Source organism: Theropithecus gelada, chromosome 1 (assembly GCF_003255815.1).
Source record: "Theropithecus gelada isolate Dixy chromosome 1, Tgel_1.0, whole genome shotgun sequence".
Taxonomy (NCBI): domain Eukaryota; kingdom Metazoa; phylum Chordata; class Mammalia; order Primates; family Cercopithecidae; genus Theropithecus; species Theropithecus gelada.
This window is the reverse complement of record NC_037668.1, coordinates 71,555,598-71,574,218: the sequence shown is the minus strand read 5'-3', so window position 1 is coordinate 71,574,218 and position 18,621 is coordinate 71,555,598. Positions and strand designations below refer to the sequence as shown.

The window sequence follows — 18,621 nt, the reverse complement described above, 5'->3', positions numbered from 1 at the left end:
AATTCAGTGGCTTTTAGTATATTCAGAGTTCACAAAGTTGTGTGAACATCATAATTTTATAACTTTCTCATTACTCTAAAAAAGGTACCCTGTACCCCTTAGCTGTCACTGCCTATTCCCCAAAATCCCCTATTCTCCCAGCCCTAATCTACTTTCTATCTCTATGGGTTTGCCTATTCTGGACATTTCAAAACGGAATCATACAATATATGGTCCTTTTTGATTGGCTTCCTTCAATTAGCATAATGCTTTTTTTCCAGATAGGCACAGAGAACCAATGCAGAGCACAAGGTTTTCAAGGTTCAAGCATATTGTAGTGTGTATCAGTACTTCCTTTCTTTCTTTTTTTTTTTTTTTAAAGAGACAGGGTTGGCCGGGCGCGGTGGCTCAAGCCTGTAATCCCAGCACTTTGGGAGGCCGAGACGGGCGGATCACGAGGTCAGGAGATCGAGACCATCCTGGCTAACACGGTGAAACCCCGTCTCTACTAAAAAAATACAAAAAACTAGCCGGGCGCGGTGGCGGGCGCCTGTAGTCCCAACTACTCGGGAGGCTGAGGCAGGAGAATGGTGTGAACCCGGGAGGCGGAGCTTGCAGTGAGCTGAGATCCGGCCACTGCACTCCAGCCTGGGCGGCAGAGCGAGACTCCGTCTCAAAAAAAAAAAAAAAAAAAAAAAAAGAGACAGGGTCTTGCTCTGTTGTACAGGCTAGAGTGCAGTGGTACGATCATGACACACTGCAGCCTCCAACTATGCGGCTCAAGTGATCCTCCTACCTCAGCCTCCCAAATAGCTGAAACTACAGTCAAGTACTACCACGCCTGGCTAATTTTTTACTTTTGTAGACACAGGGGTCTCACCATGTTTCCCAGGCTGGTCTTGAGCTCCTGGCCTCAAGCGATCCTCCTGCTTCAGCCTCCCAAAGTGCTAGAATTATAGGCATGAGCCACTATGCCTGGCCCAGTACTTCATTGCTTTTTATTGCTGAATACTATTTCATCCTAGGAATATACCATATTTTATTTATCCATTCATCAGCTGGCAAGACATTTGGGTTGTTTCTACTTTTTGGCTGGATAATGCTGCTGTGAACCTTCATGTACACATTTTTGTACAGACATACTCTTGGGCATATACCTAAGAGTGGAACTGGGTATGTAACTAGAGCCGCGGTTTGAATATGTCCCCCAAAAAAGCGTATGTTGGAAACTTAATCCCCAGTACAACAGTGCTGGGAGGTGCAGCCTAATGAGATGTATTTAGGTCATGAGGGCTCCACCCTCATGAACAGATTAATGCCAATCATCAAAGGGCTTGAGGCGGTGAGTTCAGTCTCTTTCTCCCTCTCCCTCACTCTCTCTTGCCCTTCCAGGTCCTGCCATGAGATGATACAGCAAGGAGGCCCTCACCAGATGCCAGCCCCTTGATCTTGGACTACCCAGCCTCCAAAACTGTAAGAAATAAATCTGTTTTTTATAAATTACCTAGTCTCAGCTACTGTTATAGTAACACAAAATGGACTAGGACACCTAGAATGAAATCTCCTAGTTGCATGGTAATTCTACGTTTAACTGCTTGAAGAAATGACAGCGTGTTCCCCAAAGTGGCCATACATTTTACATTCCCACCAGCAGAGCACTCCAATTTCTCCACATTGCCAGCTCTAACACTTACTCTCTTTTTCTTTACGAGACAGGGTCTCACTTTTTGGCCCAAGTTGGAGTGCAGCGGTATGACCTTGGCGCAGTGCAGCTGCAACCTCCTGGGCTCAAGCAATCTTCCTGCCTCAGCTTCCTGAGTAGCTGGGACTACATGCCCGGCTAATGATTCTATTTTTTGTAAAGATGGGGTCTCACTGTGTTGCACAGGATGGTCTCTTAACTCCTGGGCTCAAGTAATCCTCCCACCTCAAATCCCAAAGTGGTGGGATTATAGGTGTGAGCCATCGCTTATTCTTTTTTTTTTTTTTTTTGAGACAGAGTCTTGTTCTGTCGCGCAGGCTGGAATGCGGTGGCGTGATCTCAGCTCACTGAAATTTCCGCCTCTCGGTTTCAAGTGATTCTCCTGCCTCACCCTCCAGAGTAGCTGGGATTACAGGCGTATGCCACCACACCTGGCTAATTTTTGTATTTTTAGTAGAGACGGGGTTTCGCCATGTTGGCCAGGCTGGTCTCGAACTCCTGACCTCAAGCAATCCGCCCACCTCAGCCTCCCAAGCCACTGCTTATTCTTTTTTTTTTTTTTTTTTTTTTTGAGACAGAGTCTCACTCTTTGTTGCCCAGGCTGGAGGGCAATGGCATGGTCTCGGGTCACTGCAACCTCAGCCTCCTAGGTTCAAGCAATTCTCGTGCCTCAACCTCCCGTGTAGCTAGGATTACAGACACCTGCCACCACACCCGGCGATTTGTTTTTGTATTTTAGTAGAGACGGGGTTTCACCATGTTGCCCAGGCTGGTCTCGAATTCCCGAGCTCAGGCAATCTGTCCATCTCAGCCTCCTTCCAAAGTGCTAGGATTACAAGCATAAGCCACCATGCCTGGCCCCAAACCACTGCTTATTCTTATCTGCTGTTTTGATTCCAGCCACCATAGAGTGTGAGGTAGCATCTCATGGTAGTTTTGATCTGCACTCCCCTGAAAGCTGATGATGCTAACTATCTTTCTATGTGCTTATTTCTTTACTTCTTATTAGCCAATCTTGCATTACTCCAATTCTCTGTAATAGTTGAGTAATCCTTATATTAAACCTTATCTAGTCAAGTTACCATGTGATTTATCTTTTAATTGGATCCAGACTCCTGCAAGATGAGTAGTCAGTGACTTCCTGAGTAGAAATCAGATGATCTACAACGGTTTTAAAAATAGAGAACAGAAGAGTAAAGCTGAAAAATACTTTGTCACTGGCCAGGTACTCCCTTTAGAAGTAGGTAAGAGGCCTGGTGTGGTGGCTTATGCCTGTAATCCCAACACTTTGGGAGGCCGAGGCAAGCAGATCACCTGATGTCAGGGGTTGGAGACCAGCCTGGACAACATGGTGAAACACTGTCTCTACTAAAAATACAAAAATTAATGAGGCGTGGTGGTGGGCCCCTGTAATCCCAGCTACTTGGGAGGCTGAGGCAGGAGAATCATGTGAACCTGGGAGGTGGAGGTTGCAGTGAGCCAAGATCACCCCATTGCACTCCAGCCTAGGTGTTCAAGGCAGAGGTTGCAGTGAACCAAGACTGCACCAATGCACTCCAGCCTGGGTGATGAGTGAGATGCCATCCTAAAAAAAAAAAAAAAAAAAAGTTGTAGCAGAAGGATAAAAACATGTATGGGAACTTTAAAAACCTTTAACTCAAACAGTGGCTTTTTCCTATTGAAGGAAGGATAAGGGAAAAACACATTAGGAAGCCTTTCAGTAAAAATGTAATGTCCTCTTTCTTTAAAAAATAAAAAAAAACTCAAGCAAGATGGCATATTAGGATTTAATGATACCTGGACGCGGTGGCTCACGCCTGTAATCCCACCACTTCGGGAGGCCGAGGTGGGCGGATCACGAGTTCGGGAGAAGGAGACCATCCTGGCTGACATGGTGAAACTCCATCTCTACTAAAAATACAAAAAATTAGCCAGGTGTGGTGGTGGGCGCCTGTACTCCCAGCTACTCGGGAGGCTGAGGCAGGAGAATGGCGTGAACCCAGCGGCGGGGAGCCTGCAGTTAGCCGAGACTGCGCCACTACACTCCAGCCTAGGCGACAGAGCGAGACTCCGTCTCAAAAAAAAGAAAAAATTTAACGATAGGGCCAGGCACGGTGGCTCATGCCTCTAATCCCAACACTTTGGGAGGCCAAGGTGGGTGGATCACCCGAGGTGCAGAGTCCAAGACCAGCCTGAAGTTTCAGCCAACATGGAGAAACCCCGTCTCTACTAAAAATACAAAAATTAATCGGGCGTGGTGGCACATGCCTGTAGCCCCAGCTACTCGGGAAGCTGAGGCAGGAGAATCGCTTGAACCCGGGAGGTGGAGGTTGCAGTAAGCCAAGGTCGTGCCATTGCACTCCAGCCTGGGCAACAAGAGGGAAACTCCGTCTCATTTAAAAAAAAAAAAAAAAAAAAAAAAAAAAAAAAAGATTTAATGATGATATAATTATTTGTTCTGTTCTTGTATGTGTAAAATACATCATCAGAAAATATAGGCCGGGCACGGTGGCTGACGCCTGTAATCCCAACACTTTGGGAGGCTAAAATGGGTGTATTATTTGAGTTCAGGAGTTTGAGACCAGCCTGGGCAACACGGCAAAACCCTATCTCTACAAAAAAATACAAAAGAAAAAAAAAATTACCAGGGCATGGTGGTGTGCACCTGTAATCCCAGCTACTCAGGAGGCTAAGACTTGAGCCCAGGAGGTCAAGGCTGCAGTAGCCATAATTGCATCCCTGCACTCCAGCCTAAGCAATAGAGCAAGGCCCCATCTCAAAAAAAAAGAAAAGAAAAGAAAAAGAAAACATAAACGTTACCTTTCCTTGCTATTATTTCTGAAACTTTACATGTTTTAGGCCTAGGCAGTAGTTCCATATTGTTTATCTCCTCAAATATTTTTTTAGAAAGGAAAGACGTATTTTAGAAAAACTATGCTGGACTATTGCAAAGTAAATAGAACTACGCCAGCAGCTATGCCATCTTAACAGTCCCAGCAAAAGCCATTATTACACACCTGAGTAAAGCAGTGGGCACACAGGGAGTGGTGCCTGCCCTCAAGGAGCAGAGTGATGCATGCAGTTATGGTATAAACAAGGAACAGATGTTATGAGATTATGGCAATTAATAACTGTCTAGGAGGCTCAGGAAAAGCTTCAGAGGTGTTGCCTGAATTAAACTGACTCTGGGAAGCTGAAGCAGAAGGGCAGGAGAGGGATTATAAGCCATGCTAAGGAGCCTGAAATTTATCCCATTGGCAATGGGGAATCACGTACATAGAGAAATGACATAAATCTGTTTTAGAAAGGCTGCTTGTGTAGCAATATGGAGAACAGACTGGAGAAGGCTAAGCACAGAGCAAGAAGAGGCCATTATAACAGCCCAGGTCATTTGCCCTCAGAGGGGATGTACACCTTGAAGGGCACTCAACGTGATTCAGCAGGGTATTGGAAGAAAAATACTACAACTCCTATTTATAAACTTCTCTGGTATTTAATTTCATGGACACTGGCCTCCTAAGTCCCTGAGTCAGATGTCTGTGGCACATGAGGTTCAGGAAGACTCCTCAGGAAGTGTGAAAATTCCACAGCGTGGAGCGTGTGGTACTGCCACTCACTCATTCACGTCCTAATGTAGAACGGTTCATGCAGTACAGATGACATCAATATGGTTACTTTTGTAAAAATTGGATGTTAAAAAGATTTTTTTATGGAACACTTCATAAATTTGTGTGTCATCCTAATCTTCTCTTTATCGTTCCAATTTTAGTATATGTGCTGCCAAAGCAAGCCCGTAATAGGATATTTTAAATAGGATCATAACTAAACTTGACAATGAGACAGTGAGAAACTCTGAAACGTGCACCATGAAGAAGTTTTCCAGTTATCATCTGTTTTAGAACTTAAAGAGCAGTTACGTATTTTTCTTCTACAAAAATGTTGCTGTTCTCAGTTTGGTGACCTTTCCTGGGATGGCAAATGTAAGTAGCATGGCACCTAGCAGATACTCCAAATAGACAAACAGCTGCCCTTCCAAGATAAACATCTATTTTGGTTGATGCAAAATTGTGGTTTCTGCCATTAATATTATCAAAGGCTAGAAACTAGCTGTTTTTTAAAGAAAACTGTTGAGTGCATTTTGAAAATAGACGTTTTTAATGTTTCCATCCTTACGTTGTTACCAAAAGAATATAAAAGTCACACAAAAACTCTTATCTATATACCAGCAGTTCTCAAAGTGTAGTCCAAGGACCCTCAAGGGTCCCCAAGACCCTTTCAGGGGGTCCACGAGTTTAGAACGATTTTCACAATAATTCTAAGACCTTATTTGCCTTGTTCACTCTCGTTCTCTTATGAGCATCCAGCAGTTTTCTAGAGCTTACATAACATGATGAGGTGACCACGATTATTCTCCCAGTTAACAGTATGCGTGCTTGTGGGTTACTGTGATTTTTGAGACAGGGTCTCACTCTGTCACCCATGCTGAAGTGTACTGCCATGATCACAGCTCAGTGCAGCCTCAACCTCCTAGGCTCAGGCAATCCTGCTGTCAGCCTCCCTAGTAGCTGGGACTACAGGGATGTGCCACCATGCTTGGCTAATTTTTTAATTTTCTGAAGAGATGTAGTCTCACTATGTTACCCAGGCTGAACTTTTTTTTTTTTTTTTTTTAAGACAGAGTCTCACTTTGTCCCCCAGGCTGGAGTACAGTGGCATGATCTCGGCTCACTGCAACCTCTGCCTCCCAGGCTCAGGCAATCTTCCCACCTCAGCCTCCCAAGTAGGGGGTACCAGAGGAGTGTGCGACCACGCCTGGCTAACTTTTTTGTATTTTTGGTAGAGATGGGGTTTCACCATGTTGCCCAGGCTGGTCTCAAACTCCTGAGCTCAAGCGATCCCCCCACTTCGGCCTCCCAAAGTGCTGGGATTATAGGCGTGAGCCACCGCACCCAGCCAAGAACATTTTTTATCATTTTTTTTGTACTCAGTGATTTTTAAAACATTAAATATCAACAGACAATACTCACAAAGATTAAAGTTATTTGGGAATACTCAATAATTTTTAAACTTTAAGAAAATCCTGAGACTAAAGAGTCTGAGAACTACCGCTACATACTTTAAATCCTCAGTAATAGAATTTCCTGACTTGTTTAACATATTCCAAACAAAAGGGTTCAGTGTTAAAAATACATGAACATGCCACCTTTCAGTTACTTTGCAAGAAAAACTGACATCAAGGAGGAGGAAATTTATGATATATAGACAAATAATAGGCCAAGGCAGTAGATGACATTTCATCAGAGTAACATAAATTAAGTCCTACAGGAGTTCAGAAAGGAGGAACTCATGTCAAGCCAGGATGATCAGATAAAGAATCTAATGGAGAATAAATAGGAACTAAACTTCCATTATCATCTTTAAAAAAATCATCAGAAGATGACTGAGGAGGAGCAAAATTTCAGGAGGAAGAAAAGTCAACAATGACAGGCCAAGGAGAAGTGTGTATGTTTTAGCAACCCCATCCAGTGAGGTTTTTTTTTTGTTTTTTTTTTTTGAGACAGAGTCTCGCTCTGTCGCCCAGGCTGGAGTGCAGTAGCCCGATCTCAGCCCATGGCAAGCTCCACCTCCCGGGTTCACACCATTCTCCTTTCTCAGCCTCTTGAGTAGCTGGGACTACAAGCACCCACCACCACACCCAGCTAATTTTTTGTATTTTTAGTAGAGACGGGGTTTTACCATGTTAGCCAGGATGGTCTCAATCTCCTGACCTCATGATCCGCCTGCCTCGGCCTCCCAAAGTGCTGGGATTACAGGCATGAGCCACAGCGCCCGGCCTACTTTTTGTATTTTCAATAGAGACGAGGTTTCAACACATTGGCCAGGCTGGCCCCGAACTCCTAACCTCAGGTGATCTGCCCGCCTCAGCCTCCCAAAGTGCTGGGATCACAGGTATGAGCTACTGCACCCAGCCCGTATGGTATTCTTATCAACTGTCTCTTTTTGATCTCAAAGTAATTCCCTTATGCCTAACACTCCCAGCCCGGCATCATCAATCACTTAAAATGCATATCCTTGTTAGTATAATGGTGAGAAAAAGAATAAAATAAATGCATAAATAAAACCACAACGTGGCGGGGCGTGGTGGCTCACGCGTGTAAACCCAGCACTTCGGTAGGCAGAGCCAGGCAGATTGCTTAAGCCTAAGAGCTCGAGACCAGTGTGGGCAATATGGTGAAACCACATCTCTACAAAAAATACAAAAAATTAGCTGGGTGTGGTGGTGCGTGTGTGCCTGTGGTACCAGCTATTTGAGAGGCTGAGGTGGGAGGATCACCTGAGCCTGGGAGGTTGAGGCTGCACTGAGTCATGATCATATCATGCCAGTGCACTCCAGCCTGGGTGATAGGGTGAGGCCTTGTCTCAAAAAAAAAAAAAAAAAAAAAAAAAAATCCCACAATGTTGGCATCTTTTTTTTTTTTTTTGAGACGGAGTCTCGCTCTGTCGCCAGGCTAGAGTGCAGCGGCGCGATCTCAGCTCACTGCAAGCTCCGCCTCCCAGGTTCGCGCCATTCTCCTGCCTCAGCCTCCCAAGTAGCTGGGACTACAGGCGCCTGCCACCACGCCCGGCTAATTTTTTTGTATTTTTAGTAGAGACGGGGTTTCACCTTGTTAGCCAGGATGGTCTCAATCTCCTGACCTCGTGATCCGCCCACCTTGGCCTCCCAAACTGCTGGGATTACAGGCGTGAGCCACCGCTCCCGGCCAATGTTGGCATCTTTAGGCAGTGAGATTTAAGACTAGTGATCACCTACCATGAACCAGGTAATATACTAAAGATTAGAAATATTACAGCTGTTGTTTTTATTGTTAAACTATTGTTTGTATATATCTATTAATAGCACAAGACCAGGCTTTTTATATCTATTCCCTCCAATCCTCAGAGCAACCTCGCAAGGTAGGAACCTTTGTGCTCATTTTCCAAATTTGAAAACCAAGAAGACATGAGATTCTGAAGCCTATCCAAGGTGACACAATAGAAACTGGTGAGGCTATTACTGAAATCCTGGTCTGCTGCTCATCTAGCCCTAGGAAGTACAGACATGCCCCTCACATATTGCAGCAGCCTAACCAGCCTTCCGTTCAGTCTCACCTCATTCTAACCTCTCATCCTGCATATTTTATGAGTCTTGTGTAGTAGGCATGGTACTATGGCTGCAAACCTCAGAACTCCCCACGTGAGGGAAATAGGTATTCACTATTCTGCCTCTTCCACACAGTGATGTTCCTGAAAGGCGAAGCTGATCAAGTCTCTATCTTCGAATCCTTCAGTGGCACCTAATCACCTTCAGGATACAGCTCTAATTCCAGAACTCACAAAGACCTTCACATCTATTCTTGACCGATTTCTATAGCCTCATTTCCCACACACTCCCCAAACAGGCTCCGTACTCCTGCCACACCAGTGTCTTTAGGATGTAGCCACATTCTTTGCTTCTAGGCCACGGCACACATTGTTGCCTGTGTGAAAAGCCTTTTAAACCCATATCCACCCAGCTAGTAACTACTGATTTTTCAAGATGTAGGTCAGATGTGAACTTCCTTAGAAAACCACTACTCATATTCCCCATGATATCAGGTGCGCTTTTAGAAGATCCCACAAGACCCTCAACCACAGCCCTTGTTATAATGTATTCTAACTGCATCTGGTTATAATGTATTCTTTACTTGCTTCTGGTGCTACTAGACTGGAGGCTCTCTGAGGCCAGGGACATGTCCTTCATACCTATCAAGCCACCACCTAGCACAGAGCCTGGCAGAGCTCATGTTCAGTACGCATTTGTGGAATGATGAGAGCACCTGGTCTAGGAGAGACAGAAATGTATACAATCACATACAATAATAATAATGTGAAAATAAGATACAGTAGGGATGCTGTCCAAGGGAGAAAAAAGGTGTGGAAATCCAGGGGAACCCTTCTACCTGTATCTCTGAGGGTTCCTTACCTGATTTCTCAAGTTTCTTCTAATCTTGCTGCAGCTAGTTAGAAGCACTCTGATCATGAGTGCTTACTTTGAACCACGTGCTCTGCAAAGCATTTTACATGAACTGACTTGTTTCTCACCACTGCCCAATGCATTTCACTGATGAGGAAACTGAGGCTCAAAAATAAGATTCCTGCTTAATGTCAGACAACTATTAATAGTGGAAGACCCAAGATCTGAACCCAAATCTTCTGTCTCCTGAACCAGGGCTCCAACCGGTACTGTTTCTACTGTCTGTCAAAAGTTTTCACCTCCTCCCCAAATACCAAGTTGCATAGGTTCAATTAAACCAGTAAGGTTAAATTAAGATTTGTTTTTTTCTTTTTTTTTTTTTCAGATGGAGTCTCGCTCTATCGCCCAGGCTTGGAGTGCAGTGGCGCAATCTCGCCTCACTGCAAGCTCCACCTCCCAGGTTCACGCCATTCTCCTGCCTCAGCCTCCTGAGCAGCTGGGACTACAGGCGCCCGCCACCACATCCGGCTAATTTTTTTGTATTTTTAGTAGAGACGGGGTTTCACCGTGTTAGCCAGGATGGTCTTGATCTCCTGACCTTGTGATCCACCCGCCTTGGCCTCCCAAAGTGCTGGGATTACAGGCGTGAGCCACTGCACCTGGCCTAAACTAAGATTATTTTTTAATTTTCACCATTTGAGTGAAAATGCACCTAAAATTATTACACATTTCCCGATTTCTTATAAATTGAATACCTTGAATATAATTTAACTTTTATTTTTTGCTATCTCAGAACCACTGCTGTATTTGTTACTAAGAATGCTGTAACACAGTAAGTTTTGTAGAAGACATTCTTCAGGAATGACTGTTATAACCGGGATGTAACAGATTGCCCTTGTATCAACACCCTTGGCCTGTGAGCACTTACAAGTGCTTGTAAGAGTTTTGACTCTGAATCTACCACTACCCCATGCCTAGTTAGAGCTATCATTTCTTGCTACTGTCAATGTTTGCCTCTAGCAGCCCATCTGATGTGCTACCTCTAATCTTACAATGGGCTGTGATACCATAGACGAGGTAGCAGTCATTAGTGCTATGCACCAAATATTTCTGGCTCTTTGCTTCCCAGACATATGCTAACACTGAAATTCTCTAACCTTCTTTAAAGTTAGGCATGGCTGTGACTTGCTTTGGCTAATGAAAATGTGAATGAAAGTGACATATGCCATAGTGGGACAGAAACTTGAAAAGCCAGTATCCACTTGACTACTATCTTTTCATTTAATCAAAATGGTCATGGCAGTACCATATTAAGATGGAGTTTCTATCAGCCTCAGTCCCTGAGTGACTGTGAAGAGTTTCCTGTACACTCATGCTGGACACATCACATGAATGAGAAGTCAAGTTTTGTTCTGTTACGCCACTGAAGTCTTGAGGTTTTTGTTAGTGCAACCTAATCCAAGGTATCTATATCAATACAGATCTCTCAGTAAGGGATTCTCTCACATAAACAACTTTATTTATAGATTTTAATGACAAACATTTTGTTTGGATAAAGAATTATCTTTGCCTCCATCCTGGTTCAAAGCTATTTTCAATATAAAATATATTTGCCAAGTACCTACTATGTACAAAGTTGGATGATGAAGAGGACAGTCTATGTCTTGAAATAGCTTCAGTCTTATATTGTGGGTAGAAGCAGGATTTAAGGCAGTTATCGCAAAAAGGCAGACTCTAATGTTATAGTGGTTTAAACTTTAAACTTAAAGAGGACAGACATCTCATCCAGATGGGAAGAGAAGTACAGACAAGCTTCACAAAGGAAGTTCTGTATCAAATGGCCCTGAAACACACATAAGAACAATTAGGGTCAAGGAGACAATACTTAAGATAGAAAAAGCCAACATGAGCAAAGATACAGAGCACAAACAGCAAAGCACAAAGAGCAAATAGTTCCACTGACCTGGAAAATATGAGAATGGCAAGAAATCAGTTTGCCCATATTGCCCATGCCAGGCTGGTCTGTGCCTAACCCAACAGATAATGGGGAGCCATTCAAAGTCCTGGCTGGAGAAATGACAAACTTGGAAGTGATGGCAGTACAGATAATAGAGGGGAGGAAGGAAAAAAATGTTAGGGGGTTTCTGTGGTAATTCACAGGAATGGTCCGATGGCCCCAAATCAGTGTGATGACAGTAGGAGTGAAAAGCAGCAGATGCCAGACTGAGTACGGAGGCTCACGCCTATAATCCCAGCACTTTGGGAGGCCAAGGTGGGCAGATCACTTGAGATCTGGAGAATTACTTTAACCCGGGTGGTAGAGGTTGGAGTGAGCTAAGATGGGGCCACTGCACTCCAGCCTGGGCGACAGAGGGAGGCTCTGACTCAAAAACAGAAGCAGATGCCAGAAACAGTGTGGAAGTAGGGTCAACAAGAGCTGGCACCCAACCAAAAACACAGGGGAGAAAAAAAGAAGAAAAATAAGAATAAATTTAAGGTATAGCTTCTGGGTTGAGAGAACTGTTATTCCAAGTAGCTGAGGTGAATCAGAAAAGCGACAATGGGCTAGGTGTGGTGGTTCATGCCTATATTCCCAGCACTTTGGGAGGCTGAGGTGGAGGATTTCTTTTTTTTTCTTTTTGACTGAGTTTCACTCTTGTTGCCCAGGCTGAAGAGCAGTGGCGCGATCTCAGCTCACTGCAACCTCCCAGGTTCAAGTGATTCTCCTGCCTCAGCCTCCCGAGCAGCTGGGATTACAGGCGCCTGCCACCACCCCTGGATAATTTTTTGTATTTTTTTTTAGTAGAGACGGGATTTCATCATGTTGGCCAGGCTGGTCTTGAACTCAAGGTGGGAGGATTTCTTGAGCCCAGGAGTTCAAGATCAGCCTGGGTAACATGGCAAGACCCTGTCTCCACAAAAAAAAATTTTTTTTTTTTTTTAATTCGCCAGGTCACCTGCCTGTGGTCCCAGCTACTTGGGAGGCTGAGGCAGGAGGATCGCCTGAGTCCAGGAAGTCAAAGCTGCAGAGAGCCATGTTCACTGCACTCCAGTCTAAGGGACAGAGGGAGACCCTGTCTCAAAAAAAAAGAAAAAGTGACAATGGTAAGTAAAGTGTTACCATATTCCTGATAGTTAGCTCCAGCTTCCTTGGAAATAAATTCTATTACTTGTTTACTCTTTGCACCATACAGGACAAAGGTACCTCTTGGATTAATGCCATCAACCCACCTTTTGTGCAACCTCATATCCTGCTTTTTCTGCTAAGAAACTCCCTGCAACCACCCATGAGCATCTCAGGTTCCCCTGCACCTTTGCCATCCTCACTTTCTCATCTGCTCACTTCTTCTTCTTCATCCAGCCAGGCCTACCCACTCTTCATGACCCAATTCAAGCCTCAGCTTCCCTGTGAAACCTTCCTCAAACACACTGATTTCTCCTTTTCCCGGTTTCTCATAGTACCTACCATCTTGGAATTCTAGAGACCATATCATAGTTATCACTGTCATGTGTGTGCTTTATTCCCTCAACTATATTATAGGCCCATTAGAACAAGTTTCTTATCTTAAATGGTTTTGAGTTTCCCCTCAGTCAATGCCTTGCATAAAACATATACTCAAGAGGCGTTCCATTGATTGATACAAAGTCTGTTAGTCTCTAAGAACATGAATGCCTTGTTTCATCATTTTTTATTTTTATTAAGCCATGGTTAGACAGACATGTGAAATGAAGAGATTCACCACTTAGTATCTCAAAATATTCTTAAGAATTTCTAATCATAGGAGGAGCTGTTATTGCCTTAAGAGATTATTTGAAAATATCATTTGGTAATAAATTTCTGTGCCAGCTTCCTTTTAATCCTCTGTTGACTTGAAAGTACACCAAACATTTCAGTGATCATCTCTACAAGATAATTCTGACTTAGAAACAACCTAATTTGTCATGGGGACTATCTTACTTTTAGTAACCTAGTAAGAGTTTTTTCCTACCTTCATGTCCAGCTATCTATAATTCACAGTACATCCACTGAAAAGTTTTGAGTATTTTACTTTCTGAGGTAATAGCTGCCTTCACTGGTCCCCCATTCAATTAATTACATTCAGTTATAAGATTTCACTCCTTCCTCATACGTGAAGGAAACATAAACAAAGATGAGGCTTACTGAGGAATCATAAAAAGGGACATTGTTGTAAAAAGGAATCCAAAATGTTCATGGGACACTCTCTTAACCAAATCTGCTCTTCTCTCTAAGATATATTCTCTTGCAAGCAAAAGCACCGAGGAGACAACGGGGGAAAGTGCCAGAAGGAAAGGAAGCAAGAGAGGCGTACTTTGCTGATCAAACTGACCCCGGTTCTGGCCCCCCCCCCAGAGCAGTAAGCAATGACAACGACTACCCATACGCTGCCGATTCCCGCTCAGGCGCTCCCTGGACTTTTCTTTCCTCTTCCCACAGCAGGGCCCGAATGATGGTGTCGGGGCTCTGCGCCAAGGTGCGCAGCGCTGCGGGGTCCCGCACAGAGATGACCTCAGACCTCCTGGCCCGCGTCCGGGCGGCCTTTCCCCCAGGCTCGGCGGCCCCCACCCAGGCGAGGTCATCCAGATACCGGGCCCCCAGCCCGAAGGACGACTGGGCCGTGCCCCGACCCCTCCTTCCCGGGCACTAGCGCGCTGGCTCCGCGCCCCGCCCAGCCCGGGAACCGCGGCCGGCGGGGGAGGGGCGGGGCGGCGCGGCTACCGTTATTCGCGGTCAGCCATCGCGCCCCGAAGCGCACTGGGCAGGCCCTTACCACAGCGGAGAGGGAGGCAGGGGGAAGGTGGCGCCCGGCCCGACGCGGGGCAGGAAGGCGGAGGCGGCGGCGGAGGCGGCGGCGACAGCCGCGGGGGACCCCGGCGGGCGCCCACGACGCGGTGGGCTGCATGGGCGCCGCCATAGTGGGGACGCAGCGGCGGGCGGAGCGCGCGGCCGCGACCCGGTCGGGAGTCTGCGACCAATGGGCGCGCGGAAGCCGGGCGGAGCGAGGGCCTGGCCAATGCGGAGCTGCGCTGCCTCGAGCAGGCCAATAGACGCAGGAGCCGCGGATTTGCCGGCCCGCCCACCCCGCCTACCACGGGACCAGAGCTGCGGCAAGTGCGGGGTCAGAGCTTCGCGCTGGTGGAGCGCCCCAGCCTGCAGGTTCAGCGCGGGTCTCTCTCCCGGGCACGTCGAGCCGTCTAGAGGAACCATCTTCCCCCGGCTTCACGGCCCAGAGGACGCACGGCTCTCTCCCCTCGAGAGCCTGTTTCGTCGCCCGCGCGGGGAACGCAAAGTGCTGGGGTAGTCACCGCCACTTCACACCGAGGAACATCTCATCTCGCCCTCCAGGTCGTGAGCGCACCCAGTCCGCTCACTGAGGCCGAAAGCTTCAGACCTCCGTGGGCCCTGGTGGGTAAGGGGGCACGGAGATGAGCGTTAAGAGACTCGTAGAACATTTTTAGTCCGGGCATGGCACAGGGCCTCCAAGCCCCACGTAACCTTTGCAGCCCTCCCACCCCACTTTTTCATTCCTGCGGCTGAGCCCTGGTGTTATCCGCCTGGGGCGGGGTTTAAAACTGTATTCAACAAAGCTGGGGTGGTCTTTAAACTGCAACCTTGGATCCAAAGGCCCTACCTTACTGAGGGAAGGCAGTTTGCCCTACAAAAAGGCTTCTGGGAGGAGCTGCCTAAGGCAGGAAGGGACTGGCAGACCAGGAGGTGCCGCTTTTGACTGGGGCCAGTTCTCGAGGTCGACCCGATGCATAGGCAGCCAGTAGGGGGGGGAGAATAGACCGGTCTGTGTGATTTGGATCACCTGAGTTGCGGTTTCCTAAGAGTTATTACGTTGACCAAAATAAAAAGTGGTTTCTGGAAAACTGGTCAGCTGTTGAGTAAAAACTGCTGGGATTAAACCCAGCGCCCACCGCTGGAGGAAGTGGGGTCATGGAGAAAGGTAGGGACCCTGTGTAAAAAGGCTGGTGAAGTGTTCCCCTCTTCCAAAGATGGATGGATTAGTGAATTGGGCTCTCTCACCAATCCATTAAGGCCTGGTTCTGCCCAGCCTCCCTTGCTACATCCCCTGGGAATCCTCAAGTGGAGTGTGGGGGGGGGGGGAAAGGCCAACTTCCCTCTCTGGGCCCCAGGAGGGAGCTGACATAAAAAAAGATCACCTCCTGCACCTTTCTTCACAATGAGATACCAATTAGCAACCACCTCTCACCCGCAGGGGCACAAGGAAGCATCCAGAGTAGCAGAGCTGACCCAAGCCTCTCCCGCACCTGGACAGGGCCATGCCTCAGGAAGTGCCTGGCTGTTCAAGGGCCAGCCGGTGCAACTCCGGGGCGCCCAAGTCCTGCACCTTTTCATTGCCCCGCTCCCTGTTCTATGGTTCCCCATCCTTGTCCAGTTTGACCTCAGGGACCCACCAGCCAAAGGAGATTGCATCTTCCCCCAGGGAAGCTTCTCACCAACTAGACAGCTCGGAGAGCAATCTGAGGATCCCACTGGAGGTTGGGTCCCTTGCTTTTCAAGCACCTAAAACGCAGCCCGTTCTTCACACTGGTTCCACAATGTGTATATAACACAGATACTGGCATGAACTTAGGCCAGCTTAACGAAGATGTATCAAATGGGGCAGCAGTGAGAGATACTCTGTTGAGAGGACTCATTGGTCTGGTGCTTCCCGTTACCTCATCCTGCCTGTCTCTAAGGCAGAGCAAGCACAACAAAGAGGTGCTCAGAGCCAGAAGTGTCCCTGTTCCCATGACCCACCATACTTGGCCTAATACAGAGCTTGACAAGCAAAGGACCCACTCTCTGGAATTTCCTAGGGACTGCCTTACTGATTTGTCTTCAAATACACAGCCCTGCTCCAGAGCCTATGACTAGATACACCCCCAGCCTGACGTGGACCACTTGGGCTCCTTGGGGCAGACAGCCAATCCTCTGCTCAACACATTTTATTGCTAAGGACAAGGTGATGCACCAGTTTTCAAAATAATTTGGTTTATAGTGTTCATACGTAACAAAAAAGGGGAAGTATTATAAATCTGATTCTTGTATACACAGGGTATTGGTGTGAAGCCCTCCAACCCTGGGCCCAGGCAAACAAATTCTCGAGGAGCAAAAACCTGTTTAACCCCTTCAGTATTGCCCTCTAGTCCCACCCCCACCCCAAAATCAGCTCCCTCCCACCCACAGTGGGCCTCCAATGGCCCCAGTTTTTTCATCCTAACTCTATAGTAAGCCCCTGCATGATTGCAATTTTCTGTTGACAGAATCACCCACCAGGCTCTGCCTGCTTCCATCATTAAAATCCCCGCTTCAGGGTAATCCCCACCCACACCCTCTAATACTTTGCCACAGGGGCTCTGCACCTAGAGTGTTGTGGGCACGCACCCATGTTATCCCCATGTTCTCCTTCAGGGGAAGACAAAGAGGTGGCATCAGCTCCTTAGCATCTCAATACTGCAGCTCTGCCAGCACTGTCTTGAGGCTGTTCCAGGCCTGGACAGATGCCACACCCATCTCCAGCCAACCCCCAGGAGCCCTTACTCAGCTCAGCTGAGGGCAGAATTTCACATTTTGTTTGCCCTGCATAGGCAAGGAAGAAAGTAAAGGCCAGGGGCTGGCAGAAGCTGGTCCAGACCAAACATACATACACACACACACACACACACGCGCGCGCACACATACACGCACACATACACACATATAAATACAAAAGTAGGGGTTGGGGCAAGTACCAGCACCTCAGCCTAGTAGGTGCAGGTGATAGTTATGAAGCTAAGTCCTAGGCCAGGAACAGGGCAGCCAGTCCAGCCAGCACAGTTGACCCCTCTATGGACTGGGGCCAGTGCAGCCACAGCATTCCAGTGCTCAGCCCCGTAGCTGGCAGATCAGCGACTGCTGCCACGTGCCCAGAAAGGGCTCGTCCTTTCGCTACAGCGGAATGCAATGAGGGTGGGTGGGAGGATGATGGGTCGGTTATTTCATTCCTTTTCTTTTTACAACTTCACTTTCAGCGACTTCAGAGTTCCATGTCTGCTGTGCTGTGGAACCCAGAGTGCTCTTGCCTGGATGGCTGGGAATTCCTTGGACCCTGGAAGCACCTACTCCATGATGGCCCGGTATAGTGCAGGCTCAATATAATCTTCCCGGTATCTTGAGTTGATAACTCGTTGCCGTTTCTTTTCTTGTTTAACCTCTTTCTCTGTGAAAATCTCATTGAAGCGCATGTCTGAGGCTACTGACTATAGAAGAATAAGCAAGCCAAATGTCAGCTACCCTAAGAAAAATACAAAGGGATGCATCCTTGCCTTGTTCCCTCCCTCCAAGACAGGAACTGGGGACACACAGAAAATACTCACCAGTCTAGATTTGACTCTCTTGGGAAGCTCTTCATCCAGTGTGTATACATCATCTCTCTTAACCACAAGCTGTGAGCCATCCTCAAACTCCACCTACCAAGGAAACAAAGGCCTTTTGGCTAGGATATCCCTGACTCTTTCCCTGGTTCCCATGCACAGTGGCAGTCTCCTACAGTCAAAGGAAGGAGTTAGCACACTAAAATAAGGACTACCTTACTTCACATTTGGCAGACTGGACACAGGACAGACCCCTAGCTCTGAAAGGGTTACCAGCCTATTAGCTCTCCTAAGAGCAAAGACTTGCCTCTGGCCCAACAGGAAGCACAGAATTAATCAAGCACCCCCCACTCCCTAGAAAGGTAGAACCTATGGATACCTGGTACATTTGGATAGGGTGGGAGGCCACAAACTTGGCTCCATAGACTTGGCCATCTGTCCATCTCACTTGGACCACTTCCCCTTCAGCAGGAGGACCCAACTGGAGACAGTCCTGGCTCTGAGGAAACAGGAAGGAAGGAGGGTGAAAGGAAGGTCCACCTGCACACAAAGGTAACTGTCCTCT

At 47.0% G+C, this 18,621-nt stretch overlaps 2 protein-coding genes and 1 pseudogene across 3 annotated transcripts in view; all 3 read right to left on the bottom strand.

Annotated features, from left to right (window-relative positions):
* ST3GAL3 (ST3 beta-galactoside alpha-2,3-sialyltransferase 3) overlaps positions 1 to 15,430 on the bottom strand; it is a 234,131-nt gene extending 218,701 nt beyond the window's left edge. Inside the window, 1 exon segment of the mRNA XM_025384323.1 lies at positions 14,465 to 15,430. The gene's annotated coding sequence lies outside the window, so the exon portion shown is untranslated.
* On the bottom strand, positions 5,377 to 5,470 carry LOC112615672 (annotated as a pseudogene).
* Positions 15,431 to 16,631: 1,201 nt separating the features above from the next.
* Positions 16,632 to 18,621, bottom strand: part of KDM4A (lysine demethylase 4A) — a 57,217-nt gene continuing 55,227 nt past the window's right edge. The window contains exons 20-22 of one of the 2 annotated variants that reach the window (XM_025384293.1): positions 18,436 to 18,555; positions 18,060 to 18,152; positions 16,632 to 17,942 (exon numbers count right to left, since the gene is read on the bottom strand). In XM_025384293.1, coding sequence (XP_025240078.1) covers positions 17,802 to 17,942; positions 18,060 to 18,152; positions 18,436 to 18,555 — 354 coding nt within the window. In that variant the 3' untranslated portion in view covers positions 16,632 to 17,801. The remainder of the gene's footprint in view (positions 17,943 to 18,059; positions 18,153 to 18,435; positions 18,556 to 18,621) is intronic. The other variant, XM_025384303.1, reaches the window with a different exon arrangement.